Below are 27,974 nucleotides of genomic sequence, written 5' to 3'. Positions count from 1 at the left end.
TCTGGGCTGCAAGTCCCCATTGCTGGCTCACGTCTTGCAGGTGTCTCCATGGGTCTTCAGGCACATCCACCACTATGGCATCGATGTGTGTGGGGTGGGAGCTGCCTGGTAACCTTCTTGGAGGCTTAAATTCAAGCAACAATGCCATGGTCTGGCGCTGGTTGAAGGAGCAGAGCGGTGCTGAGCTCAGTGTTGAGGCAGGAGCAGCAGAGCTGCCAGCCCCTCTTCCTCTGGCTTTCCTCAGCAAAATGGAACGAGCACTTTGAGGACAGCCTGTGTCCCACCAGCTTTGCTCCTCTGTGGCCTCTTGTTGTGCAGGTCTCAGTTGAATTTGGGGTGGTTTGGTGCCTGTGCCACCACCTGAGCCTGCCACGCACAACCGATTTATCCTTACCGTTAAAACAAGCCCAGAATTGGATTGTGGGCGATGCTGGGCAGCCCAGGGCTGACAGTGCACCTGCCTCCCTCACTGCTGCCCTGCTCTGACAGCAGTAAAACCAGCCTGGGGCTCTGCTTGATGAAATTTAAAGGCTGGTGCCTTCAGAAAGATGAAATTTAGAGCTCGCTGCCTTCAGAGAATTTCTGACGGGAGGTGGTGCAGGGGGAGGCTTCTGCAGCTGGAAGTGCTCAGAGCAAAGGAAGCCCTTGGTGAGATGGGGAACAAGCCATCAACCCCCAAACTTCTCAGTGCCTGGCATGACCCACAGGTCCTGCTGGACCTCAGCATGTTCAGCTTCACAGATTGCATTGGATTGGATGGGAGCCTCCAAGGGCATCCTGTCCAACCCCCCTGCAGGCAGCAGGGACAGCTCCAGCCAGAGCAGGCTGCACAGGGACACAGCCAGGCTGAGCTTGGATGTCTCCAGGCATGGAGCCTCAACCACAGCCCTGGGCAGCCTGTCCCAGTGTCTCCCCAGCCTCCCTGTGCACAACTTCCTCCTGATGTCCAACCTAAACCTCCCCTGCTCCACCTTCAAGCCCTTGCTCCTTGTCCTATCCCCACAGTCCCTCCCCAGCCTGCCTGGAGGTCCCCTGCAGATATTGAAGTGCAGCTCTAAGGCCTCCCTGGGTTCCTTCTCTGCCCCAGGCTGAACAGCCCAAATTCTTTCAGTCTGGCTTCATAGACCTCTGCTCACCTTTGTGGCCTCCCTTGGACCTGCTCTAGCAGGCCCATGTCCCTCTGTGTGTTTGGGGTCCCATAGCTGGGCACAGGTGAGGCATCCTCTCTCAGCAAAGGCTGGGTACCAGATGATGCTCACCTGCTTGCAGTTGTTTAAGCCTGAATCTCTTAGGAGGTCCTTGGTGTGATGCTCTGCCCTGTGGTTGTGATGGGGTGGTGCAAATGGCTTTTTGAGGCTGGGGAGTACCAGAGCACCTTGGTGGGGCACTGGTCAATGCTTCTCTAACCTGCTCCTCTCTTCTTTCCTTCCCTGTGTCCCACAGGACCACATCCCAGTGCCCTACCAGCCAGACTCCAGCAGCAACCCTTCCTCCACCACCTCCTCCACACCCTCCTCGCCGGCCCCACCTCTGCCACCCAGCGCGACGCCCCCGTCCCCCCTGCACCCCTCCCCGCAGTGCCCACGCCAGCAGAAGCAGTTCAACCTGCCAGGTACTGTCAGCTCCCCTCCCTCCCCCCCTGCCCCACCAGGAGCAGTTCAACCTGCCAGGTACTGTCAGCTCCCCTCCCTCCCTCCCTGCCCCACCAGGAGCAGTTCAACCTGCCAGGTACTGTCAGCTTCTTACCTCCCCCCCTGCCCCACTGCCTGGGTTTAGGTGAGAGGGACAGAAGCTCTAGCATTTGGTGACCCTGTCATGCATCACCTCTGGAGCAGAAACTCCTTTCAGGCCTGTTGAGATGTTGTTTAAAGTAGAAACCACAGGAGTGAGCTCCAGAGAGGGCAGCAGAGTCTCCCTGTGGGGACCTGGATGTGCTGTTGTTGCCTCCTGGGCTTATAGTTGGATGGGGAAAAGCTGGAAGCAGAAATGAGCAGCAAAGATGAGTTTAGGATAATTCAGGTCAGGAAGGAGCTGGGGAGTCTCTAGTCAAACCTCCTGCTTGAAGGAGGGTCAGAGCTTGAGGCTTGATCCAGTTTGGTCTTGAAGATCTCCAAGGATGGAGCCACACAACCTCTGTGGGCAACCTGCTGGTGCCTGAGGCTACAAAAAGCTTTCCAGACCTGACCTCTCCATGCCTGCTGCATTCCCTCCACAGCAAATGGGCAACAAGGTCCTACCCAGCCACAAGGGTAGCTTGGGTTGGCTTCATTGTGTCTGTGGGGTGATGGACCTCCAGCAAGCTTGGGGTGCTGGTGGGGAGGAGCTGATGCTGGCTGTGTCTGATGAGGCTTGCCTGGGTACCTGGAACACATCTGCTGCTGGAACTCCAGCTCTGCAGGGATGGTGGAAGAGGCAATTTGGTCACAGTGGCTGCCAGGACACAGGAGTTGCATTAAGTGGCCAAAAAAAGCTCCTTCTGGCCTGAGGATGTGCTGAAGCCTGTCCCAGTGTGGCTGCCTTTGGGTTAGCCTTGAGGCAGTGCTGCTGCTCCAGGGCAGGTCCCTTCCTGGAGGTGAATGGCTCAGTTGAAAGTGTCCTTCATCACTCACCTGCATCTCCAGCTGCTCCCTAAAAAGAGCCTGGCAAAGGGAGAGGAGAAGGAGCCACAGCCTTGACCCATCTCTGAGGTGCTGGGGCACTGCAGCTCTTCCAAGGCTGTTGACCTGGAGCAGGTCTGTGGCCTTGAGCCTCTGTTGGGACCTGGGATCCCTCCTGCATCCCCAGATCCCCAGGGTTAATGAACTGCTCTGGTAGGAAGGAGGATCAGGATTGCATCTCCAGAGGAAGCAGATGACCCCAGCATGCTCTGCTGATCCTGCTGCACTGTGGAGATTCCTCCCTTCCATCTTGACAAGCCATCAGCTGGAGAGGAGGAGGAAGAGGGAGGTGAGGGGGGATTTGACTGGCAGGATCCATCAGCACGACAACAAACATTGCCAAAAGCTGGGGAAGCACCCAAGAGACCACCAGCCAAACCACACAGGTCCTGGTGTGCTGGGAAACACCCAAGAGACCACCAGCCAAACCACACAGGTCCTGGTGTGCCTTGACCAGGTAGAAGTCTCACTTTCTGGAGCGCCCAGGATGCTGAAGGGGCATGAGGAAGATGGTGGAAGAGCTGAGGAAGCACTGAGAAGCCCAAGGTTCCTGTCAAGGAGGGACTCAGCTCCATTTCCCACTCCCAGGTTGGGATTTCACCTTTGAGTCACCAAGGAGCACAGGAACCAGGGTGGCTGCCAACCTGAGGGCACCTTGCTGCCACAACCATGCTGCTGGTGGTCCAGCCAGAGCTGAAGCATCCTGTTGTCTCAACAGCAATTCAGCCAAGCTCACAGTGAGGAACATCTCCAAACCACTTGCTGGGCAAGCCCTGGACCCTGCTTGGCTCTGGGTGGGGAAGGGACAGAGGGTTCAGTGCTTGGAGACCCCATCATGCCCGGAGAAGAGCCCTCCCTGCAGGTCATCAGAGAAGTTATTTCATGTTGTTTGAAGAAGGAATCACAAAAGTAATGCCCTGAAGTGGGCAGCAGCACTGACCACTGCCCCTCCTGGGGACCAGCACAGAGAGCCCCTGGAAGCTTTGCCTGGCTGTGATGGAGCCAGGCTAGGATCAGACCCTGGCTGCTCCCTGCTTTCATGCCTGAAGAGGAGCTGGCCTGACACAGAGCAGGGCTTAGTGTGCTTTCATCTTCCCACGGGGGAAGGTCACCTCATCAAGATGGTCATCTTGGGGATGAGGACTTGAGCTTGGCAAGTGCCACATGGTGACCTTTTTCTGCCAGAATTGCCTTTGAGTCTCCTTTGATCTCAGCTCAGGGGTGCTCAGGTCCTGCTGCAGAGGTGAGCTCACTCTCCAGGCTCTCAAAGCTGGAGAGGAGACACTGAGGGACACTGCTTGAGGTTGTGAAGCTTAAGGAGAAGCACCCTGAGCCCTTCTGCAGGGCTCTCCTGGGGCTGCAGACAGCCACTGACTTCCTTCAGTGGGCCAGGAGGCAGGAAGGGAGCCCAGGCAGGACAATGCTCCAAAGCATGGCAAAAAGGCAGAGTTAGATGTGCTGCAGGGGGCAAAAATGGGCAGCAGCTCAGAGTCTGTTTCCCAGAGGCTGCTTGGGAGCCAAGCACTCAAACCCTGAGGGCTTTTGCTGGCAGCAAGGTGTCCACATCCCACCAATGACTTTGTAGATGACATCAAGACCCTCTGTGTGGTACAGAGCAGCAGCTGAGGGTGGCAAAAGTAATCCAGCCAGGTAGTTAGAGGGCTCAGGTCTGAGCTTTTGGGCACCCATTGGGGGTGGCATCCTCTGGAGAGATGGAGGTGGGAGAGGTTGGGTGATGCAGTGGGGTGGGGGGCACCCAGATCTGGGACTGGCATGGGTTGGGGTCTCTCCAGCATCTGGATCTGTAGGTCAGTGCTTGACCCTCTCTTCTCTTTTCCAGCTTCCCATTACTACAAGTACAAGCAGCAGTTCATTTTCCCAGGTGAGTCTCTTCCTAAGTCGTCTTCTTTTGGGAGGAGATCTCATTTGGCTCTCCTGACCCTGGAGCTCCAAGGGATCTCAGCTGGCTCTCCTGACCCTGGAGCTCCAAGGGATCTCAGTTGGCTCTCCTGACCCTGGAGCTCCAAGGGATCTCAGTTGGCTCTCCTGACCCTGGAGCTCCAAGGGATCTCAGCTGGCTCTCCTCACCCTGGAGCTCCAAGGGATCTCAGTTGGCTCCCCTCACCCTGGAGCTCCAAGGGATCTCAGCTGGCTCTCCTGACCCTGGAGCTCCAAGGGATCTCAGCTGGCTCTCCTGACCCTGGATGTTATTCTGGGCTGGGATTTGCCCCCCAGAGCACCTCTGGTGGTGCAGGACTCTGAAGATGCTGCAGGGCTGGCCCCAGCTGTGTAGCTAAGGGTGTTACTGGAGGGGAGCTGGGGACAGAGGGAGGGGTTTGGTGGGATTTAGCTCTTGTGGGTGTTTCCAGCACTGGAAAGGGTTCCTGGTGCCTCCCAGCTGACTCTCCACTCTTTTATCCCCAGATGTGGTGCCTGAGACACCAACCCGAGCCCCACAGGTGATCCTCCACCCTGTCAACTCCAACCCCATGTAAGTTCTTCCTCCTCCTCCTCCTCCTCTTCCTCCTGACTTGCCTTCTTTTCCCCTCCTGAACAGTGCATCCTCTGCACCCCCCTGAGCACCCATGGGTGCTCCCCTGACCTTGCAGCACCAGCTTGGGGCTTAGGGCTGCCCTTTGGGGTGGGTGGCTGAGGTGCTTGGGCTGCCTTAACCCAGCTCATAGCTCTGGCTTGTGTCCTGGGGAGGAGAAAGGTTAGGAGGAGAGGGCAGGGGATTGGTTTCTAACCACAGCAATGCACCCACCCAGCACTTCACCACCAGGGAAAAGAAAGAGACTTTCAATCCAAGAGCAAACCCATGAGACACCAAAGCCCAGGAGCACTGGGTGGGCAGGGGGTAGGAAGCCCAGGAGCACTGGGTGGGCAGGGGGTAGGAAGCCCAGGAGCAGTGGGTGGGCAGGGGGTAGGAAGCCCAGGAGCAGTGGGTGGGCAGGGGGTAGGAAGCCCAGGAGCAGTGGGTGGGCTGGGGGTAGGAAGCCCAGGAGCAGTGGGTGGGCTGGGGGTAGGAAGCCCAGGAGCAGTGGGTGGGCAGGGGGTAGGAAGCCCAGGAGCACTGGGTGGGCAGGGGGTAGGAAGCCCAGGAGCAGTGGGTGGGCAGGGGGTAGGAAGCCCAGGAGCACTGGGTGGGCAGGGGGTAGGAAGCCCAGGAGCAGTGGGTGGGCAGGGGGTAGGAAGCCCAGGAACAGTGGGTGGGCAGGGGGTAGGAAGCCCAGGAGCACTGGGTGGGCTGGGGATAGGAAGCTCGCAATCACTGGTTAGGAAGAGGATATGAAGCACAGGATGCTCAAGCAGCTTGGGAATCTCTCCTGTGATCCTTGCTGCCTCTAGGAAGGGATGCTGTTAATTAGGTTAATGATAATAATGATTTAGAATGTATTTATATTCTGCTTGAAAGCACTGGAGCTGCTCCAGCTGCTCCTCCCCATGGAATCTCCCTAATTCCCTGTTCACTGCTGGGTGCAGGAAGACCCTGATCAGGGGAGGTTTAAGTGGAGAAGCTCCTGGCCCAGGGAGCTGGCAAGCAGACAGGTTTGGGTGCTGCCTTTAGAATCCCCACTTGTCAAGAATTTAAACCCCCATTCTCTTCTCTCCTGGTTGCCAATCAGCCCCATGCTGGTTGGTGCTCCCTGGGAAGGGCAGCTCTGATCTTGGAAACCACCTCAGAGTGATAGAATCAATAAGGTTGGAAAAGACCTCAGAGATCATCAAGTCCAACCTGTCACCCAACACCATCTAATCAACTGAACCATGGCTCCCAGTGCCACATCCAGTCCCCTCTTGAACACCTCCAGGGGTGGGGACTCCACCACCTCCCAGTGGCCAATCTCTCTTGCTGGGAAGAACTTTCTCCTCACCTCCAGCCTAAACCTCCCCTGGCACAGCTTGAGACTGTGTCCTCTTGTTCCGGTGCTGGTTGCCTGGGTAAAGAGCCCAACCCCCACCTGGCTCCAACCTCCCTTCAGGGAGTTGGAGAGAGCAAGAAGGTCTCCCCTGAGCCTCCTCTTCTCCAGGCTAAGCAACCCCAGCTCCCTCAGCCTCTCCTCCCAGGGCTGTGCTCCAGACCCCTCCCCAGCCTCCTTGCCCTCCTCTGGAATGCCACACGAGTGAGTGTGTGCCCCAGCAATGCCTTGAGAGGTTCAAAAGCTGGGAGGGTGTAAGTCTGTCCCTCAGCCCAGGCTGGCCAGGGTGACACCTCCCAGGACACGGCAGTGGTGCATCCTGCACACCGTGCACTTGAGAGCTGGCTGTGTGCTCCCCACATCCCCAAATCCAGCCTGGAGCTTCCCACCTCGAACGTTAATTAATGCAAGAATTGATATTGCTCTTCCCTTCTCCTCTGTGAGCACCCCCAGGGCTGTCCTTCGGGGTGGATGTGCCCAGGATGTTGGGGAGAAGGGGGGGAAGGGATTGCTCTCCCAGCTTAGCTGCCAGCCTGGTGCTTCTCCCCACTGATGCCTTTAGCTCTGGTGCAGAGTGATGGTGTGGGAAGCAGGACTCGAGGTGCACAAGTGTTTGTGACCTGGTGGTAACTCAATAATTCTTTCAACAGCCTGGAAGGAAACCCATTGCTTCAAATTGAAGTGGAGCCCACCTCGGAGGTGAGACGTTCAGGCTGGCTCCTGTGCTTAATGGCCCTGCAGCTTATCTCCACCCTGGGGCACATTTCACGGGGACCAGAGACATTTAACACCTGTGCAGTGAAATTACTGCTAATTGAATTAACAGCCAACCCCGGGGTCTGCCCAGGCAGCCGTGTCCCCACCCCACCAAGAGGGAACCCTCAGGGGCTCCATGTCCCTCACCCCCTCCCCCTGCCCCATTTAGAATTCAATGAGCTTTGCTGAGATGACTTCAAACCATGGTGGGAGGGGGAGGATGTGGGATGTAGCTTTTCAGGGGTGTTGGAAATCCTGTGGAAAGCTTGTTCAGGGCATGAAGGGAGAGTTCAGAGCTATCCTGGGGGGCTGGGGCAGGATAGCCAGAAGGTAGCAGGCTGGGAGCAGTTGGTGCTAGCAGAGAGCAGCTTAGAATCATAGAATCAATAAGGCTGGAAAAGACCTCAGAGATCATTGAGTCCAAGCTGTCACCCAGCGCCTCCTGACAACTAAACCATGGCTCCAAGTGCCACATCCAATCCCTTTTTGAACACCTCCAGGGATGGGGACTCCACCACCTCCCTGGGCAGCACATCCCAATGGCCAATCTCTCTTGCTCACCTCCAGCCTAAACTTCCCCTGGCACAGCTTGAGACTGTGTCCTCTTGTTCTGGTGCTGGGTGCCTGGGAGAAGAGACCAACCCCCACCTGGCCACAACCTCCCTTCAGGGAGTTGTAGAGAGCAAGAAGGTCTCCCCTGAGCCTCCTCTTCTGCAGGCTAAGCAACCCCAGCTCCCTCAGCCTCTCCTCCCAGGGCTGTGCTCCAGACCCCTCCCCAGCTTTCTTGCCCTTCTCTGGACACCTTCAAGTCTCTCAATGTCCTTCTTAAACTGAGGAGCCCAGAACTGGACACAGGACTCAAGGTGTGGCCTGAGCAGTGCTGAGCACAGGGCAGGATGAGCTCCCTGCTCCTGCTGGCCACACTGCTCCTGATGCAGGCCAGGAAGCCATTGGCCTTCTTGGCCACCTGGGCACACTGCTGGCTCATGTTCAGCTGCTGTCCACCAGTACCCCCAGGTCCCTTTCTGCCTGGCTGCTCTCAGCCACTCTGACCCCAGCCTGTAGCACTGCCTGGGGTTGTTGTGGCCAAAGTGCAGCCCCTGGCACTTGGACTTTTTCAATGCCATCCTGTTGGACTCTGCCCACCTGTCCAGCCTGGCAAGGTCCCTCTGCAGAGCTCTCCTAGCCTCTAACAGATCAACTCCTGCCCCCAGCTTGGTGTCATCTGCAAATTCACTGATGATGGACTCCATCCCCTCATCCAGATCATCAATAAAGATATTGAACAGGATGGGGCCCAGCACTGATCCCTGGGGGACACCACTGGTGCCTGGCTGCCAGCTGGCTGTGGCACCATTCACCACCACTCTCTGGGCTCAGCCTCCAGCCAGCTCCTGACCCAGCTTGGCCAGGCTAGGGTGAAATGCTGCTTTCAGACAGAAGCAGCCCATGCTCTGGGGGTATCATGCTCTTACCCTCAACCCTGGCATCATCTGGGTTGCATAAAACACAGCTGCCCACCTGGAAGGTACCTGCCTGGTTTCTTAGACTCACTGACTGGTGTGGGTTGGAAGGGGCCTTTAAAAGCCGTTGGATTCTACCTCCCTGCAGGCAGCAGGGACACAGAGTCATGGAATCAGAGAATTGATTCGGTAGGAAAGGAGCTTCAAGAGCATCAGGTCCAACCATTAACCCAACACCACCGTGGCCATTAAAATGTGTCACCAAGTGCCACATCCCCACGTTCCCTGAGCACCTCCAGGCAGCTGCAGCAGACTTGACAGAGTTAGTTAATGGTTGGAGGTCAATGATCTTAAAGGTCTTTCCCAGCTGAAGCAATTCTGTGATCCTATGAGTCAACTAAAGTAGGTTGCTCAGGGCCCCAGGATAGTCCCGGGCAGGGGGCATCTCCCACCTCCCTAATGGCCAACCTGGCACAGGCTCTGCCCACCCTCAGTTCAAACAGGTCTCCCTTCTCCCCACCCCGAATCTCCCTCTTTTAGTATCAATCCATCACCTCTTGTCCTGGCACAGCAGCCCCTGCTCAAGAGGGTTTTTTCCACCCTGTTTTTTTATTTCCTCTTTTATTCCACCCTGGTTTTTTCATTCATTTCCCCCCCACCCTGTTTTGTCTTTATTTTTCAATCTGGTTTTTTTTTCCTTCTTTTTCCCACCCTGGATTTTCTTTTCTTTCACCCTGGTTTTTCCTTTCCCCCCCCGTTTCTTTCTTTCCTTTTTTTTCACCCTCTTTTTTTCTTTCTTCCTTTTCACCCTCTTTTTTCCTTTCTTTTTTTTTCATCCTCTTTTTAATTTTTTTAACCCTCTTTTTTCTTTCTTCCCCCCCTTTTTTCTTTCTTCTTTCCCCCCCTCTGTTTTCTTTCTTCTTTTTCACTCTCTTTTTTCTTTCTTCTTTCCCCCTCCTTTTTTCTTTCTTTTTTACCCTCTTTTTTCTTTATTATTTTTCACCCTCTTTTTTCTTTCTTTTTTAACCCTCTTTTTCTTTTTTACCCTCTTTTTTCCTTCTCCTTTTTTCACCCTATTTTTTATCTTTTTTCATCCTCTTTTTTCTTTCTTTTTTACCCTCTTTTTTTTCTTTCCTTTTTCACCTTTTTTCTTTCTTTTTTTTACCCTCTTTTTTCTTTCCTTTTTTCCTCCTTTTTTCTTCCCCCCCTTTTTTATTTCCTTATTTTTTACCCTCCTTCTTTCTTTCTTTTTTACCCTCCTTTTGTCTTTTTTCCACCCTCTTTTTTCTTTCTTTTTTTTTTTACCCTCTTTTTTCTTTCTTTTTTTACCCTCCCTTTTTATTTTTTTTCCACCCTCTTTTTTTCCTAATTTCTTTCTTTTTTTTCACACCCTCTTTTTTTAATTTCTCCCCCTCCCCCTTTTTTGTTTCTTTCTTTTTTCCCACCCTGTTTTTTCCTTTCCCCCCTCTCCTCCAGAACGAGGAAGGCCCCGAGGAGGCTCAGGAGTCAGAGGACGACTTCGAGGAGATGAACCTCTCTCTCCTCTCGGCTCGCAACTTCCCCCGCAAGGCCAGCCAGACCAGCATCTTCCTGCAGGAGTGGGACATCCCCTTCGAGCAGCTGGAGATCGGGGAGCTCATCGGCAAGGGCCGCTTCGGGCAGGTCTTCCACGGCCGCTGGCACGGGGAGGTGGCCATCCGCCTCATCGACATCGAGCGTGACAACGAGGACCAGCTGAAGGCCTTCAAGAGGGAGGTGATGGCCTACAGGCAGACCCGCCATGAAAACGTGGTGCTCTTCATGGGAGCCTGCATGAGCCCTCCCCACCTCGCCATCATCACCAGGTAAAGCCCCAGAGCCTCCTCCTGCTGCGCTGGAATCGGTTTTGGTTTCCCCGACCCCCTTGGCTGTGCTTCCCTGTTGTGCAATCATAGAATCAATAAGGTTGGAAAAGACCTCAGAGATCATCAAGTCCAAGCTGTCACTCAGCACCTCATGACAACTAAACCAGAAGAGTAGCCCCAGAGGGGACCTGAGCAATGCTCAGCAAGAGCTAAAGGGTGGGGGGCAAGAGGCTGGGGCCAGACTCTGCTCAGTGGTGCCCAGGGACAGCACAAGGGGCAGAGGGCACAAACTGGAACCCAGGAGGTTCCACCTGAAGAGGAGGAGAAACTTGTTTGTTGTGAGGGGGCTGGAGCAGGCTGTCCAGAGAGGTTGTGGAGACTCCTCTGGAGAGCTTCCAACCCCCCCCGGCCATTGTGCTGCTGAGCAAGCTGCTGTGGGTGCCCTGCTTTAGCAGGGGGTTGGAGTGGATGATCTCCAGAAGTCACCTCCAAGCCCACCACGCTGGGACTCAATGATTCTGTGCCAGGGTGACTCCAACCAGAGGCTGTCTTTCTGCACCTGTGAACTGGAAAAAAACCCAGGCTTTTGATTTTGGAGCACAAAACAGCCACCTGGGAGAACTCAGCAGCCTTTCAGGTCTCCATCAATCAGCTCCTGTCCAAAAGCTTTATGCTAAGTCTGCAAACACAGGTATTGATCGGTGCGTCAGAGCCCCCCCAGCCCTCTCTTCCTCCCTGCTGCTGCTGCTTCTCCAGCTTGCTCCCCTCCATGGTCCCTTCATAGCCCCTTTGTGCTCAGCTTTTCAATCCTATTCAATACCCAAACCTGGGCAACAGATCCTGGCTTTTCTCTGGCTGTAAAGTGGTGTCTGTTCTGATGCCTCTTTAGATGAAACCAGGGAGGTGACACTTTTGACAGTCTGACAAAATGAATACCTGTGCTGCAGCAGCTGCTGCATTAACACCAGGGTTGGGAAGTGTCCAGTGCTGCTTGCTCTTGTTCCCACCTCCCCTTGGTCCTCTTTTTAAGGTTAAAGTAGAACTTTATTGGATTGCCCTAAATATAACCTGTGCTCAACACCTCTTGGAGCATCACCACCTCTTTGCCTGCAAGGAGCAACCTGCTCTTAGCTCTATCCTTTGAAGACTAAATCTCACCATGGGGGGGGTTGGAGGGGACTTCTGGGCTTCATCCAGTCCACCCCCACCCTGCTAAAGCAGGGCACCCACAGCAGCTTGCCCAGCAGCACAATGCCCAGGGGGGCTTGGAAGCTCTGCATACAAGGAGACTCCACAACCTCTCTGGGCAGCCTGCTCCGGCCCTCCAGCACCCTCCAACACTGAAGAATCTTCTCCTGCTCAGGTGGAACCTCCTGGGTTCCAGTTTGTGCCTGCTGCCCCTTGTCCTGTCCCTGGGCACCACTAGAAAAAGTCTGATCCAGACCATCACAACAGCTTTTCAGTTGCAGCTGGAAGCCTGTTTGGGTTTTCTCCTGCTGGGATAGTTCTGGGATGTGATCAGTTCTTGGCCTGTGCTGGTGCTGGGCTGGCCATGAAGATGTGGGAAAGCCAAGGGGGACGCTGGAAGGGGGACGCTGGAAGGGGGACGCTGGAAGGGGGATGCTGGAAGGGGGATGCTGGAAGGGGGTTGCTGGAAGGGGGCTCAGTTCAGTCTCCAGCCATTTTTAGGAGGGTCAGGACTGCAGGAGAGCACACTTGTTGCCTGAAGTTCATCTCCAGACACAACTCATTCCCTTTTGAGGCTTCCTACAGGGCTCTGTGCTGCTGGTGCTTCTCCAGGAGCACCTCCTTGGGCTTTCGGGGCAAAAGCTCCCCTAACACGTCCTAGGGATGCTCCCCTCCTTATACCTCTGGCCCTTGTGTGGACTCTGCTTGGTTGAAGAGTTCAGGAAGCTTCTTGGGGCATCTGTGGTGACCTCCTGTGGGGAAAAGCCTTCTCACCACGTGGAGGTCTCCATCCCATGCATGTTTCCCTGATCCCTGGAACAGGTCTTTCCTAAGGGATAGGACAGGTTTTGCTTGGAGTGAAGGAAAATCAGTCCCAGCCCTCTGATGGAGCTGATTACAGACATTGAGCTGCTGGAGCCTGCCCAGAGAAGGGCAACAGAGCTGGGGAAGGGTCTGGAGAGCAGGGCTGGTGAGGAGCAGCTGAGGCAGCTGGGATGGTTTAGTGTGGAGAACAGGGGGCTGAGGGGAGACCTCATTGCTCTCTACAGCTCCCTGGAAAGAGGCTGCAGTGAGCTGGGGTTTGGTCTCTTCTCCCTAGGATCAGGTGATAGAAGGAGAAAAAATGGCCTGGAATCGTGTCAGGGGAAGGTTAGGTTGGAGATGAGGAACAATTTCTTTGCTGCAAGAGTGGTCAGGGATTGGCAGAGGCTGCCCAGGGAGGTGGTGGAGTCCCCAGCCCTGGAGCTGTTCAAGGAACCTGTGGCCAGGGCACTTGGGGGCCGCGGTTTAATGGCCATGGTGGTCGTTGGGATGCTGGTTGGCCTGGATGGTCTTTGAGGTCTTTTCCAACCCAAACAGCTCTGTGATTCCAAAGGCAGGATGCCCAGGCTTGCTCAGCTCTGTGCTCAGCCCTGGGGCAGGACTGGCTGCGTGCTGCAGGGTCTCCTTTTCATCTGGGTGCCCAGGGCCGGTGGCTCTAGGATGGCTTTCTGCTTTTCCCCCCAGCAAGAGATAAAAAAGAGCAATTTCCTTGGAGCTGTTAAAGAAATCTCCATTTTGCTGCTGGCAGGCTGCAAGCAGCTGCCCAGCCCTGGAAGGGGCTTCACCAGCCGTGCTGGAGGGGGATTATTTATAGCAGGCTTTATTTTTGCTGCTCCACGTCCCTACGTTTTCCTTCCTGCTCGTTTGTGATATTCAAGGATTGCCTCATTAGCAGGAAGATATCTCCCCCCCAGCCCCTCCCCCTGCAATCACCACTGTGCACAGGCAAAAGCTGGGTGGGGAAACTGAGGCAGGAGCAGGCTGCTGCTGCCATGCTTTGGGTTAATGTTCTGATTTTTCTCTGCATCGACCATCGTGGATGGGACCAGCGCTGCTTAATGTCTGCACCACTGCCACAGATGGTGGCATTGAGTGCCTCCTCCTCGTGTTTGGGGATGACAGCAAGTTGAGTGGTGGGCTTGACACACCTGAGGGGCAGGGTATGGTTCAAGGGCACGTGGACAAGCTGGAGAAGTGAGGCTGTGTGAACTCTGTGAGGTTCAGCCAGGCCGAGTGCAAGGTCCTGCACGTGAGTCAGGGCAACCCCTGGCATCAATCCAGGCTGGGGAGTGAAGGACAGCCCTGAGGAGAAGGTCTTGGGGGTGCTGGGGGGGGGTGACAAGCTGGACATGAGCTGGCAATGTGTGCTGCCAGCCCACAGCCAGCCCTGCCCTGGGCTGATCCCCAGCAGTGTGGGCAGCAGGGGCAGGGAAGGGATTCTGCCCCTCTGCTCTGCTCTGCTGAGACCCCCCCCTGCAGAGCTGGGGACAGCTCTGGAGTCCTCAGCACAGCCAGGGACCTGTTGGAGCAGGGCCAGAGGAGGCCACAGCAATGCTGGGAGGGCTGGAAGCCCTCTGCTGTGAGGCCAGGCTGAGAGAGTTGGGGTTGTGCAGCCTGGAGAAGAGAAGGCTCCAGGGAGACTTCCTGGTGGCCTTGCAGTGCTGAAAGAGGGCAATCAGAGAGCTGGGGACAGACCTTGGAGCAGGGGCTGCTGTGCCAGGACAAGGGGTGATGGTTTGAAACTAAAAGAAGGAGATTCAGAGTGGAGAGCAGGGAGAAATGTTTGCCAGTGAGGGTGGGGAGAGCCTGTGCCAGGCTGCCCAGAGAGGTGGGAGATGCTCCATGGCTGAAACCATCCCAGGTGAGGTTGGCTGGGGCTGTGATCAATCTGTTCTGCTTGCAGCTGTCCCTGCTCAATGCAGGAGGGGGTTGGACTGGGTCACCTTGAAAGATCCTTCCCAACCCAGCCCAGTCTGTGGTTCCTGAGCTGTCTCTTAATGTGTCTGAGTCGAAAAGGAAAGAAATTCAGCATCTTTGGGTGATGGGAGGTGGTGGCTCCAAAGAGCTCTTCCATCAGAGCTGCTAATAGATTTTCTCTTGGGTAATGAGCAGTGGGGATGGTTAACATTCATCTTAATTAGTCTTGAGCAGGAGCGAGTGTGAGCCTTGCCGCTTCCAGTGCTGCGCAAATGGATTAGCAGGAGAGGCATCAAAGTCCTCAGCCTGGTGGGAATGAAAGGGAAATGCCATTTTTTGTGTGTGCTGAGAGCAGGCAAATGACAACTTGGTGTAGAATGAGACAAAGCCAGGCCTGGGTAAGCTCCCCTCGGGTCCTCAGGGCTCCTGCTCCCAGCCCCCGACGGGGAGGGGAGGGCAAAGCCTGAGCCACCCAGGAGGTCCTCCAGAAGGCAAAGTCTAACAGTTTCCTTATGCTAGGAAAATGACTCAAGCCACCCACAACAGGGAATGGATTGCAGAAAGCAGCAGGGTTCAGGCTCCTGGGTGTTCCTTCCAGGAAAATGAAAACAAAAACAACCAGAAAGGCTTCTTGAGCCCTCCCAAGGCTCCTGGGAGCCATTGGGTCTGTACTGAAAGGAAGGGGAGAGAGGGGTGGGAACAGCAGCTTGGGTGCAGCTTCCTGGCTGGGTCTGTGGTGGTTTGTGTTGGATGTGAATGTGGATTGCAGGAGGGGATTGAGGTCTGAGCTGGAGCTTGCCCCTCTTGGAGCTTCCCTTGGCTTGTGGGGGGCTGGGGGGGGTGGATGCAGCTGTCCTGAGAAGGTTACTTTGGTTTTCAGTTCAAAGCTCACATGTGGCTGAGCCTGAGCAGAGCCCCTGGGGGCTGCACCCTGAGATGCTTCTGGGCAGGGTTTGGCTCCTCTCTGCTCCCAGAGCAGTGCTGGAGTGACTCTGCATCTAGAGGATGCAACGAGGAGTCCCACCAGGGCCCAGGTGGCCATCCATGATTTATGGCCCTGCTGGGATGCATCAGGAGGAGCAAGGAGAGCACTGAAGCACGTTAGGAATGAAGCTTGACCGTGGCAGGACTGTATAAAGAGAGTTAATTTGTCCAAGGTGCCTTTCAGCAGAGGCTCTGGGAACATTTCTACCACAGAGGGAGCATCTCCCAAACCCTTCCCTGGAGCTCTTGGTTAGCAAAGTGGAGCTGAGAGCTGGGAATGAGCATAAGCTCAGGTCCTCTGCTCAAGAGGAACAGAGACTTTTCTCCTCCATGGCTGATTTTTAACCCCATGGCAAAGCAGACTGGGTTTAATAAGAGGTGGTGCTTCAGGCTGGAGTTTAGTGGCCATGGCAGCTGGGTCACAGTTGAGCTCTGTGGTCTCAAAGGGTCTTTTCCAACCCTGATGGTTCTGTGCTTCTGTCACATTTATGAGCCAGCAGCTGGGGTTTTCCCAAGCTGCCTTTTGGCTCTGGCCCTTCTCTCCCAACTTGTGCAACCAAATGATTACAAACTGCATCCTCTCAGCCTTCTTTCCTGCCCTGGAAAGTTCAGTGGGAGCTCTAAATCCTGCTCAAGGGGAGGGAAACTGAGTCACAGAGCTGCCACACTCTCTTCTTCCATGCCAGGCTAGAGCCACACATCCTCCCAAGTAACCAGTGACAGGATGAGAGGAAATGGACTTCAGCTGTGCCAGGGGAGGGTGAGGTTGGAGATCAGGAAACAGTTCTTCCCTGCAAGGGTGGTGAGGGGTTGGAACAGGCTGCCCAGGGAGGTGGTGGAGTCCCCATGCCTGGAGGTGTTCAGGGAGCTGCTGATGTGGTGCTCCAGGCTGGAGTTTAGCGGTCATGGCAGCTGGGTCACAGTTGAACTCTGTGATCCTAAAGGGTCTTTTCCAACCCTAATGATGCTGTGATTCTGTCATGTTTATGAGCCAGGAGCTGGGCTTTTTCACAAGCTGCCTTTTGGCCCTGGCCCTTCTCTCCCTCCTTGTGGGTGGCTTTTGGGTGGGGAAGCCTTGAGGTCCTGCCCCCCCCTTCACCTTCCCCTCTCTTGGCTGCTGGATTTTGGAGCTGGAGCATCACCTCCTGCCCTGCCTCTGGGTTGTTTTCCCTCCTCTGACTTTCTGCTACATTCCTCCTTCTCCTGGCAGTTAAATAATGGAGCTTGTAGATCATATAATAAATAGGTATTGATCTCCTGCCAGGGGCTGGATCAGAATGGATTGGCCCAAGGGAACAAACTCCTTCACGATCAATAAGAGGCCATCAGGCTGGAGAAATCTTGATAATGACTGACAACAGCAAAGTCAATGTGGGTATTAATACATACATTAAAAGGGTATGGATCTTCCACCTGGAGGCAGCCTGGCTTTGGGCAGCTGGTGGAGCAGGGTAAGGTGGGGAGGAGACCAAAATCTTCTGAGGGATGAGGGTGGGAGGGATGGGGAAAGGCAGCTTGGTGCTCCCTGAGGGTTTAGCTTCTCATAGAATCATAGGGCTGGAAGGGACCTCCAAAAGTCATCTGGTCCAAGCCCCCCTGCATTCAGCAGGGGCATCCTCAACCAGATCAGGTTGCCCAGAGCCCTGTCCAGCCTCACCTTGAATACCTCCAGGGAAGGAGCCTCAACCTGGGCAACCTGTGCCAGTGTTCCAGCAGCCTCATGGTGAAGAACTGGTTCCTAACATCCAATCTAAAGCTGCTCTGCTCTAGTTTGAAGCCATTGCTCCTTGTCCTTTGTGAACAGCCTCTCTCCATCCTTCCTGTAGCCCCCTTCAGGTACTGGAAGGTCTCTGGTAGGTCTCCCTGGAGCCTTCTCTTCTCCAGGCTGAACACCCCCAGCTCCCTCAGCCTGTCCTTTCAGCAGAGCTGCTCCAGTCCCCTGAGCATTCTCATGGCCTCCTCTGGACCCTCTCCATCAGGTCCATGTCCTTCCTGTATTGAGGGCTCCAGACCTGGACACAGTACTCCAGGTGAGGTCTCCCCAGAGCAAAGTGGGCATGAGGAAATATTCAGTTCCCAAAAGGGGATTTGGTGGAGGCCAGACCTTGAATCCTGGGCTCACTTTTGGGTGCTTACTCCAAGAAGGACATTGAGGGGCTGGAGCAGCTCCAGGGAAGGGCAGGGAAGCTGGGGAAGGGTCTAGAGCACAAGGCTTATGAGGAGCAACTGAGGGAACTGGGGTTGTCCAGCCTGGAGAGAAGAAGGCTCAGGTGAGAGCTTCTGGCTCTCTACAGCACCCTGAGAGGAGGTTGGAGTGCAGTGGAGGTTGGACTCTTCTCCCAAAGAACAAGCCATAGGACAAGAGGAAATGTCTTCAGGTTGCCCCAGGGGAGGTTTAGATTGGACATGAGGAACAATTTCTTCCCTGAAAGAGTTGTCAAGGCCTGGAACAGGCTGCCTGGGGCAGTGGTGGAGTCTCCATCCACAGAAGGGTTTCAAAGCCATGGAGATGTGGTGCTGAGGGCCATGGTGAGTGGTGATCTGGCAGTGCTGGGTTAATGGGTGGGTTCCATGATCACAAAGGTCTTCTCCAACTCAATTCTGTGATCCTATGAACCACAAGCTGGGGTTGCTTAGGGTGCTGGGGCTGCTGGGGGTGCTGGGGCAGCTCAGGGTGCTGGGGCTGCTCAGAGTGCTGGGGCAGCTCAGGGTGCTGGGGCAGCTCAGAGTGCTGGGGCAGCTCAGGGTGCTGGGGCAGCTCAGGGTGCTGGGGCAGCTCAGGGTGCTCAGGGTGCTGGGGCAGCTCAGGGTGCTGGGGCAGCTCAGAGTGCTGGGGCAGCTCAGAGTGCTGGGGCAGCTCAGGGTGCTGGGGCTGCTCAGGGTGCTGAGGGTGCTGGGGCAGCTCAGGGTGCTGGGGCAGCTCAGGGTGCTGGGGCTGCTCAGGGTGCTGAGGGTGCTGGGGCAGCTCAGGGTGCTGGGGTAGCTCAGGGTGCTGGGGCTGCTCAGGGTGCTCAGGGTGCTGGGGCAGCTCAGAGTGCTGGGGCAGCTCAGGGTGCTCAGAGTGCTGGGGCAGCTCAGGGTGCTCAGGGTGCTGGGGCAGCTCAGGGTGCTGGGGCAGCTCAGGGTGCTCAGGGTGCTGGGGCAGCTCAGGGTGCTGGCTGAGCTTTGCCACCGTAGCGTCGGCTCCTGGCTGGTGGCTGTTCCTCAGCAGCACTCCTCTGGCAAAGGGATGCTGGAGGGACAGGCTCTCCTTTGTGCTGGTGAAGTGTTTCAAAACACTTCTATTTTGGCCATGGCTTGTTGGGGAAAGCACTTAACACAGCGGGGCTGGGAGCCCAGGCACTTCACTGGAGAGCAGGGGATGTAAGTGGCTGTTTGAGGGAAAGCCTGTGATGAAGTGCCCTGCTGAGAGATGGTCCCACCAAAGGCTTTTTGCTTCTGCCAGCTCTTCCCTTCCCTCTGGAGTGACATCTCAGCATGATTCACTATTGTTGTTATTATCATTGTTGTTTTCCTTAGAGGATGCTGAGTTTCTCTGTGGGGCCAGGCAGGGTTTGTTTGCTGGGGAAGGGCCTGGGGCACCCCCAGACGGATAGGCTGGGTTGGGGTGGGAAGGAAGTTGGGAAGTTTTGCCTGTGCATACAGCTTCCATTGGCTTCCAGCTGAGCTGGTCTGGCAAATTTAATGGTTGGGGGTGGGGGGGAAGGAATTTTCAACCCACCAGACTTGGCTTGGGAAGGACTTTTAAAGCTCATCCAGTCCAACCCCCCTGCAGCCAGCAGGGACAACTGCAATTAGAAGAGGTTGACCACAGCCCCAGACAACCTCACCTGGAATGGTTCCAGCCATGGGGCATCTCCCACCTCTCTGGGCAACCTGGCACAGGCTCTCCCCACCCTCAGTGGCAAACATTTCTCCCTTCTCTCCACTCTGAATCTCTCTCTTTTAGTTGCAAACCATCAGTTCTTGTCCTGGCACAGCAGCCCCTGCTCAGAAGCCTGTCCCCAGATTTCTGAGCAGCCCTTTCAGGACTGCAAAGCCACCAGAAGGTCTCCCTGGAGCCTTCTCCTCTCCAGGCTGCACAACCCCAGCTCTCTCAGCCTGGCCTCACAGCTGAGCACTTCCAGCCCTCCCAGCATTGCTGTGGTCTCCTCTGCCCCTGCTCCAACAGGTCCCTGTCTGTGCTGGGGACTCCAGAGCTGGCCCCAGCACTGCAGAGCAGGTCTCAGCAGAGTACAGCAGAAGGGTAAAATCCCCTCCCTCCACCTGTGAGTCATCCTCCTACCTAGAGACAGAAGCAGCTGCCCAGGGCAGCAGATCCCTCCTGTGACAGTGTTAGCAATTTCTTGTTGTTAACACTATTAATGATCACTGCTCCTAGGCCAAAGCAGGGTTGGGGTTTTTTGCACAGCAGCTGCCTGCCTTGAAAACCTTGCAGCTTCCCTCTCTTCAGAAGCAGGCTGGTTGTTGAAGTTTCTGTTCCTTCCTGTAGTTGAGAATAGCAGGAGGATGGTGCCATGGAGAATACATTCAGCTCCTGCAAAGGCAAGGGGAGGTCAAAACTCCTTCACCCAGCCCCTTGCCCCCAGCCAGCCCCCTCAGAGCCCTGTCAACAGGCAGCAAAGGGCTGCCCCAAGAACCAGGCAGTGGCAAATGACTTGTTTGCAGCCAGGGCTTTAGAGAAGCCTCCAGGGTCTGAGGCTGCTTTGCAGTCACCTCTCGCTCAGCCCTTCTCCCTGCAGCTGTAGAAGAGCTGCTCTACTCTGACTCTGGCTCCTTCTCTTCCTTCCCTCCCTCTCTTCTCCTTCCTTCCTTCCCTCCCCTCTCTTCTCCTTCCTTCCTTTCCTCCCCTCTCTTCTCCTTCCTTCCTTTCCTCCCCTCTCTTCTCCTTCCTTCCTTTCCTCCCCTCTCTTCTCCTTCCTTCCCTCCCTCCCCTCTCTTCTCCTTCCTTCCCTCCCTCCCCTCTCTTCTCCTTCCTTCCCTCCCTCCCCTCTCTTCTCCTTCCTTCCCTCCCTCCCCTCTCTTCTCCTTCCTTCCCTCCCTCCCCTCTCTTCTCCTTCCTTCCCTCCCTCCCCTCTCTTCTCCTTCCTTCCCTCCCTCCCCTCTCTTCTCCTTCCTTCCCTCCCTCCCCTCTCTTCTCCTTCCTTCCCTCCCTCCCTCTCTTCTCCTTCCTTCCCTCCCTCCCTCTCTTCTCCTTCCTTCCCTCCCTCCCTCTCTTCTCCTTCCCTCCCTCCCTCCCTCCCTCTCTTCTCCTCCTCTGTAGTTACCTCATGTGCCAGCTGCTGGGAAGAAATTTCTGCTCCCTAAGTACTAGCCATCAAAGGGTGGACCTCCCATTGGGCAGAGATGGTGAGCACAGGACAAAAGGACCATCCCCTTTGCTGGGGCTCTTCTATTTCCTCTGCCTACTTCTATTTCCCCTGCCTAATGGAGCAGTCCCAGCTCTTTCTTAGTATCCCCCAGAGGTTTCTTCTTCCCTGTGAAATCCTAGGAGTGTGTAAATGGATGGGGAATGTGTGAGCACTGGAGCAGCCCTTCCTTGGCTCTGCCTTTCCTGGAGAGCAGATGCAAGCTGCTAGCAGAGGTATTTTTATATTAAAGTGCTTTATTAGTTCCCCCTCTGTGTTTCCCCTGGGTGCAGAGTGCTGGCTGTCACCATGGTATCTGAGCTGGTTGCCCATAAATCAGCAGACCCAGCAAGTAAGGAGCTCCCTGGGGTCTGGCATTTCTCACTTTGGGGTGTTTAAGTGATCCTAGTTAATTGAGTGGGTGTTTATGTGGATGGTTGGGCAGAGGGATGAAAAGCACCAAGCACCAGCTAGGAACAGCCTGGCAGCCTGTGTGCAACTCAATCAACTCCTGCTCCTGAGCCAGGAGCCAGGCTGAGGTCTTTGGTCCTACAGAGGTGCTGGATATCAATGTAGAGGTGGTAGAGGTGGTTGAGGGGGGTTATCCTCTCCCTCTGCTCTGCCATATCTGGAGGTTTTGGTCCAGTTCTGGGCTCTCCAGTTCAAGGCAGACAAGGAACTACTGGAGGGAGTCCAGTGGAGGCTATGAAGCTGCTGAGGGACCTGGAGCATCTCTGTGAGGAGGAAAGGCTGAGAGCCCTGGGGGCAGCCCCAGAGGGGATCTGATCAGTGCTCAGCAAGAGGCTGGGGCTGGGCTTTGTCAGTGGTGCCCAGGGACAGGACAAGGGGCAGTGGGCACAGACAAACCTGGGAGAAGCTTGTGTGTTGTGAGGGTGCTGGAGGCCTAGAGCAGGCTGCCCAGAGAGGTTGTGGAGTCTCCAGCTCTGGAGAGCTTCCAAACCCAGCTGGCCCTTGTGACTCTGTGACCCCCAAGCTGCTGTGGGTGCCTCTGCTTTAGCAGGAGGGTGGGACTGGATGATCCCCAGAGGTCCCTCCCATCCCCCTGCAGTCTGTGTTTTGGGTGTGATGCCATCAACAGCTAGGAGATGGCCTTCAGTTTAGAGGGGGGTGACCATCAATATTTGTGAGGGAGGGGAAAAAATCCCCAGTGGGAGGGGGGATGGCTGAGGCTGTTTTTCCCATCAAGTGGGAAAAATATCAAGAGGCAGTGCTCCAGCTCTTCCTCACTCATCCTTCCCAAATTGTTCCTCTGCAAGTCACTTTGGCTTTACCTCCCATTGCTGATGTCCTCAGCCCACGCTGGTGGAAGGCAGAGTGTTTATAAAGCAATTTGGGATTTGGCTTGCTTGGCTGAACACTTCAAAAACTCATTTTGAATAGACACTTGCATCTGCAGCAGGGCTGGGACTGTCCTAGCAGGGAGGAGGGCTATGAGCTGAGGCTGTGCTGTGGCTTGAGAGGGGCTCCTCAATGCTGGGCACCCCCTAGAAGGATCTTTGCACCTCCCTGAGCTGCTTGGCTGCTTGTGCCTACTGCCTTGCAGCTCTGGCTGGGGCTTGGGGACGGAGTCTTTGGAAGGGTGATAGGATGAGGGGCAAGGGTTTGAAACCGGAGCAGAGGAGATTCAGGCTGGACATCAGGAGAAAGCTCTTTACTGTGTGGCTGGTGAGAGGCTGGAGCAGGTTGCCCAGAGCAGCTGTGGAGGCCTCAAGCCTCATCCAGCCGAGTCTTAAACATTTCCAGGCATCAGGAGGAAGTTCTGCACAATGAGAGTGGTGAAGCATTGAAACAGGCTGGCCGGGGAGGTAGTTGAGAACCTGTCCCTGGAGACATTCAAGACCAGCCTTGATGTGTCCCTGGGCAGCCTGCTCTAGCTGGAGCTGTCCCTGCTGACTGCAGAGGTGTTGGACAAGATGGCCTTTGAGGGTCCCTTCCAACCTGCTGCAATCTGTGAGCCTGTGACTTGGCTGGGTGCTGGGACTCCTGTCACCAAAAGGGTTGTCAAGGCCTTGCCCAGGGCAGTGGTGGAGTCTCCATCCATGGAGGGGTTTCAGAGCCCTGGAGATGTGGTGCTGAGGGATGTGGCTTAGTGCTGGGGGAACACTTGGACTTGAATGCTGAGTTCTGGGCTCCTCAATATAAGAAGGACATTGAGACACTTGAATGTGTCCAGAGAAGGGCAATGAGTCTGGGGAGGGGTCTGGAGCACAGCCCTGGGAGGAGAGGCTGAGGGAGCTGGGGTTGCTTAGCCTGGAGAAGAGGAGGCTCAGGAGAGACCTTGCTCTCTACAACTACCTGAAGGGAAGCTGTAGCCAGGTGGGGGTTGGTCTCTTCTCCCAGGCAAGCAGCACCAGAACAAGAGGACACAGTCTCAAGCTGTGCCAGGTGAAGTTTAGGCTGGAGGTGAGGAGAAAGTTCTTCACTCACAGAAAGAGTAATTGGCCACTGGGATGTGCTGCCCAGGGAGGTGGTGGAGTCCCCCATCCCTGGAGGTGTTGAAGGGGGGATTGGATGTGGCACTTGGAGCTCTGGTTTTGTTAGTCAGGAGGTGTTAGGTGTTAGGTACTAGGTTGGACTTGATGGTCTCTGAGGTCTTTTCCAACCTGGTTGATGATTCTGTGATGATCTTCAAGGGTCACTTGCGTGCTTTGATGATCCCTGCTCTGCTGCTGGCTGGGCTGGGGAGGTTTAGAAGGCAAGGCTTGGTTTACAGAGCCCTAGTCCCGCGGTGAATAGGCCTGGATCCGCCTGGAGATGCAAATCCTCTGCCTTTGTTCCCGCTGGCAGGCGGGGGCTGCCCGTGGCCTTGCGCTCCCCAGCCTCGCTCGCTCGCAGCCGGCTGGTGCCTCAATGGCAGGGTTGAAGGAAGACCTCTTGAGGAGGTGAGGCAGGAGCCGATGTGCCCGCCCCCGGGAGCCGCGCTCCGTGCCCGCCCCGGGAGCGGCGCTTTGTGGCCGCCCCAATGGGGAGCGATTGACGAGGCGGGCGGCGGGCGAGGGGAAGCGAGGCTGCTGAGCTCTGCCGTGAAAAGGTTGCGCAGGTGGTGGCTGAATGGGCTCAGGTGCTGCATAATAGGTATCAGCCAGGGCTTTGTCTGGGTGTTGGCAGCTCCTTGTCGAGCAAGAAAGGGCGAGCAAATAGCGGCGCGGTGGTCGCCGCTTGGCGTCGTGCAGAGGGAGTCGTTCGTCGCAGCGGGGGAGAGAGGCACCTGGGCTGCTTTGATGGCTCTGCTGAGGTCTGTGGAGCAGTGCTGGAACGTCCTGTGGCCGTGGTGCCGGGCCGTGATGTGCTGGGTTTGAAATTTCCTCCCTCCCCAACATTAACTTTGCCAGCCCAGCCCAGCCCAGCTGGAAGCAAGTGGGAGCTGTATTTACAGGCAAAAACGCCAATCTACAACAGGATGCAATGAACATGGATAAAATCGATAGGATTTACAAGATTTGCAGTTAATAAACAGCATAGGAACCCCCCCGGTCTTTGTAATAGCTACTAGCTGTCACAGGAAGGGTCTGGAGGTGCTGGAAGGTGCCCAGAGAAGGGCCAGGAGGAGGAGCAGAGGGCTGGAGCTGCTCTGCTGTGAGCACAGCCTGAGGGAGTTGGGGTTGTGCAGGCTGGAGAGGAGAAGGCTCCACGGAGACCTTCTGGTGGCCTTCCAGGATCTGCAGGGGGCTGCAGGAAAGCTGGGGAGGGACTTTTGAGGGTGTCAGGGAGGGATAGGACTGGGGGGGATGGAGCAGAACTAGAAGTGGGGAGATTGAGATTGGATGTGAGGATGAAGTTGTTGCCCATGAGGGTGGTGAGAGCCTGGCCCAGGCTGCCCAGGGAGGTGGTGGAAGCCTCCTGCCTGGAGGTGTTTGCAGCCAGGCTGGAGGTGGCTGTGAGCAACCTGCTGTGGTGTGAGGTGTCCCTGCCCATGGCAGGGGGTTGGAGCTGGCTGAGCCTTGAGGTCCCTTCCAACCCTGACAATTCTGTGATCCTAAGTGCACAGGAGGTGGCAGAAAGCCTCTTGCATCCCAGAGCCTACAGCTTGACCAGCTTGTTTAGCACAAACACTGCCCAAACACTTTCGTGTTGGGAAGTTGGTGGGAAAGGAATTCAGAGATTTATAGAGTGGTTTGGGCTGGAAGGGACCTCAAAGATCATCTACTTCCAGCCCCCCTGCCAAGGGCAGGGACACCTCCCACCAGCCCAGGTTGCTCAAGGCCTCATCCAAGCTGGCCCTGAACACCTCCAAGGAGGAAGCATCCCCAGCCTCCCTGGGCAGCCTGTGCCAGAGTCTCCCCAGCCTCACTGCAAAGAATTTCTTCCTCATCTCCAGTCTCAGTCTGTCCTCCTCAAGCTTCAATCCATTGCCCTTCATCCTATCACTACAGTTCCATGTCAAAACTCCCTCCCCAGCTCTCCTGTAAGCCCCTTTTTGGTCCTGGCAGGCAGCTCTGAGGTCTCCCTGAAGCCTTCTTTCCTCCAGGCTGAGCAGCCCCGGCTCTCATGTCTGTCATTATTTTTTCACCCTTGAAGTCTGCCTGCAGAAACCCAAAGGCTTGCTTTTTTTTTTCCCCCTATCACTTATTTCCAAGCAGGAGCTTGAGTGCTTGGATCCTAATCTTCAGACAGATTCATTCTTGACTGCAGCCCAACTCTTGCAGAGGCTGGGAAGCGGCTGCTGGTTGAGCTGGAGGAAGATCACGTTTGTAATTGCGGGTGTCTAGGGCTTGGAGCCCAGCTGCTGAGCTCAGGGACGTGCTGAGACACCCAAGCAAAGAAAACCATCCCTGAGGAGGCAGTTGCAGGGCTATGAAGGTGCCTTGAAGTGCCCCCCGTGGCTCCTTGGCATCTGGCAAGGAATATTTCCACCCCAACCCGTGGCAAAGCGCTTTGCAGGGTCAGGTTGCTGTTGTCTTTCCCAAACCTTAGGAGATTTAGGATTGGTCCTGTTGCTGTTTCACTCTTTTGACTCCCAAGTGGTGCTTTCTGCCTGTGGAGGGACATGGAGCTTTGGCTCAGGAGCTGGAGGGTCCTTTGTGTCTGGGAGCTTCTGAAGAAGGATAGAATCACAGAATGGTTTGAGTTGGAAGTGACCTTTTTAAGGCTCATCCATTCCAACCCCCCTGCAGTCAGCAGGGACAGCTGCAACCAGAGCAGGGCAGCTCAGAGCCCCAAACAAACTGACCTGGAATGCTTCCCGGGCTGGGCTATCTACCACCTCTCTGGGATGATGATCTTGGGATGAGGCACAGCTCAGGATGGTTCTTTCCATCCCAAAAGGGCAAACCCCAGTAGCTCCCATCAGACAAATCCAGACCAGTCCATGCTGGTTCCCTGGGACATGGGCAAGGAGGAAGGCAAATGGGAAGGGGTGCAAAAGCATGTTTGGAAGGCCACAAAATGATCCAAGGGCTAAAGAGCACCTCTCTTACGAGGATAGGCTGAGAGAACTGGGGTTGTTCAGCCTGGAGGAGACAAGGAGCCAGGGAGAGTTTTAGGAGGCCTCTCAGCACTGAAAGGGGCTGAGGAAAAAAAAAACTGGAGACAGACTTGTCCTCTTGTGCCAGGACAAGAAACTTGAAACTGAAAGAGGGAGATTCAAACTGGAGAGAAGGGAGAAATGTTTAACACTGAGGGTGGGGAGAGCCTGGCACAGGCTGCCCAGGGAGGTGGTGGAAGCCTCCTGCCTGGAGGTGTTTGCAGCCAGGCTGGAGGTGGCTGTGAGCAACCTGCTGTGGTGTGAGGTGTCCCTGCCCATGGCAGGGGGGTTGGAACTGGCTGATCCTTGAGGTCCCTTCCAACCCTAATGATTCTATGACTCTCTGGCTTCTGCTTTGTTAACTGGAAGGGGCTCAAGCTCACATGTGTGCCCACTGAAGCCTCTTTTCCAAGCTGTGCCAGGCACATTATTCCCTGGCCACAGGTGCCCAGTTCTGGGACCCTCAATTTAAGAAGGACATTGAGGCACTTGAACATGTCCAGAGAAGGGCTGGGTGTGAGGAGGAAGTTCTTCCCCATGAGAGTGGTGAAGCCCTGGAATGGGTTGTCCAGGGAGGTGATTGGGGGCCCCGTCCCTAGAGATGTTTAAGCTCAGGCTGGATGAGGCTCTGGCCAGGCTGATCTAGTGTGGGGTGTCCCTGCCCATGGCAGGGGGGTTGGAACTAGCTGATCCTTGTGGTCCCTTCCAACCCTGACTGATTCTGTGATTGTATGAAGGGCAGCAAGGCTGGGGAGGGGTCTGGAGCACAGCCCTGTGAGGAGAGGCTGAGGGAGCTGGGGTTGCTTAGCCTGGAGAAGAGGAGGCTCAGGGGAGACCTCATTTCTGTCTCCAACTCCCTGCAGGGAGGTTGTAGCCAGGTGGGGGTTGGTCTCTTCTCCCAGGCAAGCAGCACCAGAACAAGAGGACACAGTCTCAAGCTGTGCCAGGGGAGGTTTAGGCTGGGTGTTAGGAAGAAGTTCTTCCCAGCAAGAGAGATTGGGATGTGCTGCCCAGGGAGGTGGTGGAGTCCCCATCCCTGGAGGGGACTGGATGTGGCACTCGGAGCCATGGCTTAGTTAGTCAGGAGGTGTTGGGTGACAGCTTGGACTCAATGATCTCTGAGGTCTTTTCCAGCCTTGTTGATTCCATGGTTCTCTCTTCCCACAGTTGCCTGTGATCAGTGTGGGTGGATCCAGAAAAGAAGAAAAACTAAACAAAATCCCCCCCTCTTGATGTGTTTTTTTTTGGGGGGGGGTGTGGGGTGGGCAGGATCCCAGGCAGCATCCTCCCACATACTCCATTAGGATATTCAAATGTCAATATATTTTTAATTGGTTTATATGCTTCCCCCCCCCTCCTCCCTCCCTCCTCTTCCCTCCCCCTCCCCCCCTTCCAGCTGCCGTTGGTAATTAAGTCTCTGTAAATAGATTTTACTGTAATTGGTACGAGAAGGAAAATTGGAGGACATTGTACAGTGCCTTGGGTTGGGGTTGGGGTTGGGTGATTTTCTTCCCCCCTCCTCTCCTTCCCCTCCCTCCCTGCCTTTCCTCTTTTGACTCATTACATCTGTGAGCTTTGTATCCTCGGGGG

General features: G+C 55.5%; 1 protein-coding gene across 1 annotated transcript in view; it reads left to right on the top strand.

Moving 5' to 3' along the window:
- The window catches only part of KSR2 (kinase suppressor of ras 2), an 85,145-nt gene that overhangs the window by 44,274 nt on the left and 12,897 nt on the right, over positions 1 to 27,974 (top strand). Inside the window, 5 exon segments of the mRNA XM_068161803.1 lie at positions 1,444 to 1,612; positions 4,498 to 4,539; positions 5,082 to 5,148; positions 7,228 to 7,276; positions 10,273 to 10,640. Of these exon segments, the coding sequence (XP_068017904.1) occupies positions 1,444 to 1,612; positions 4,498 to 4,539; positions 5,082 to 5,148; positions 7,228 to 7,276; positions 10,273 to 10,640 (695 nt within the window).

Source organism: Melanerpes formicivorus, unplaced genomic scaffold, assembly GCF_026170545.1.
Source record: "Melanerpes formicivorus ecotype bairdi unplaced genomic scaffold, bMelFor1.0.p_v2 SCAF_60, whole genome shotgun sequence".
Lineage (NCBI taxonomy): Eukaryota > Metazoa > Chordata > Aves > Piciformes > Picidae > Melanerpes > Melanerpes formicivorus.
This window is presented reverse-complemented; position numbering and strand designations above follow the sequence as displayed.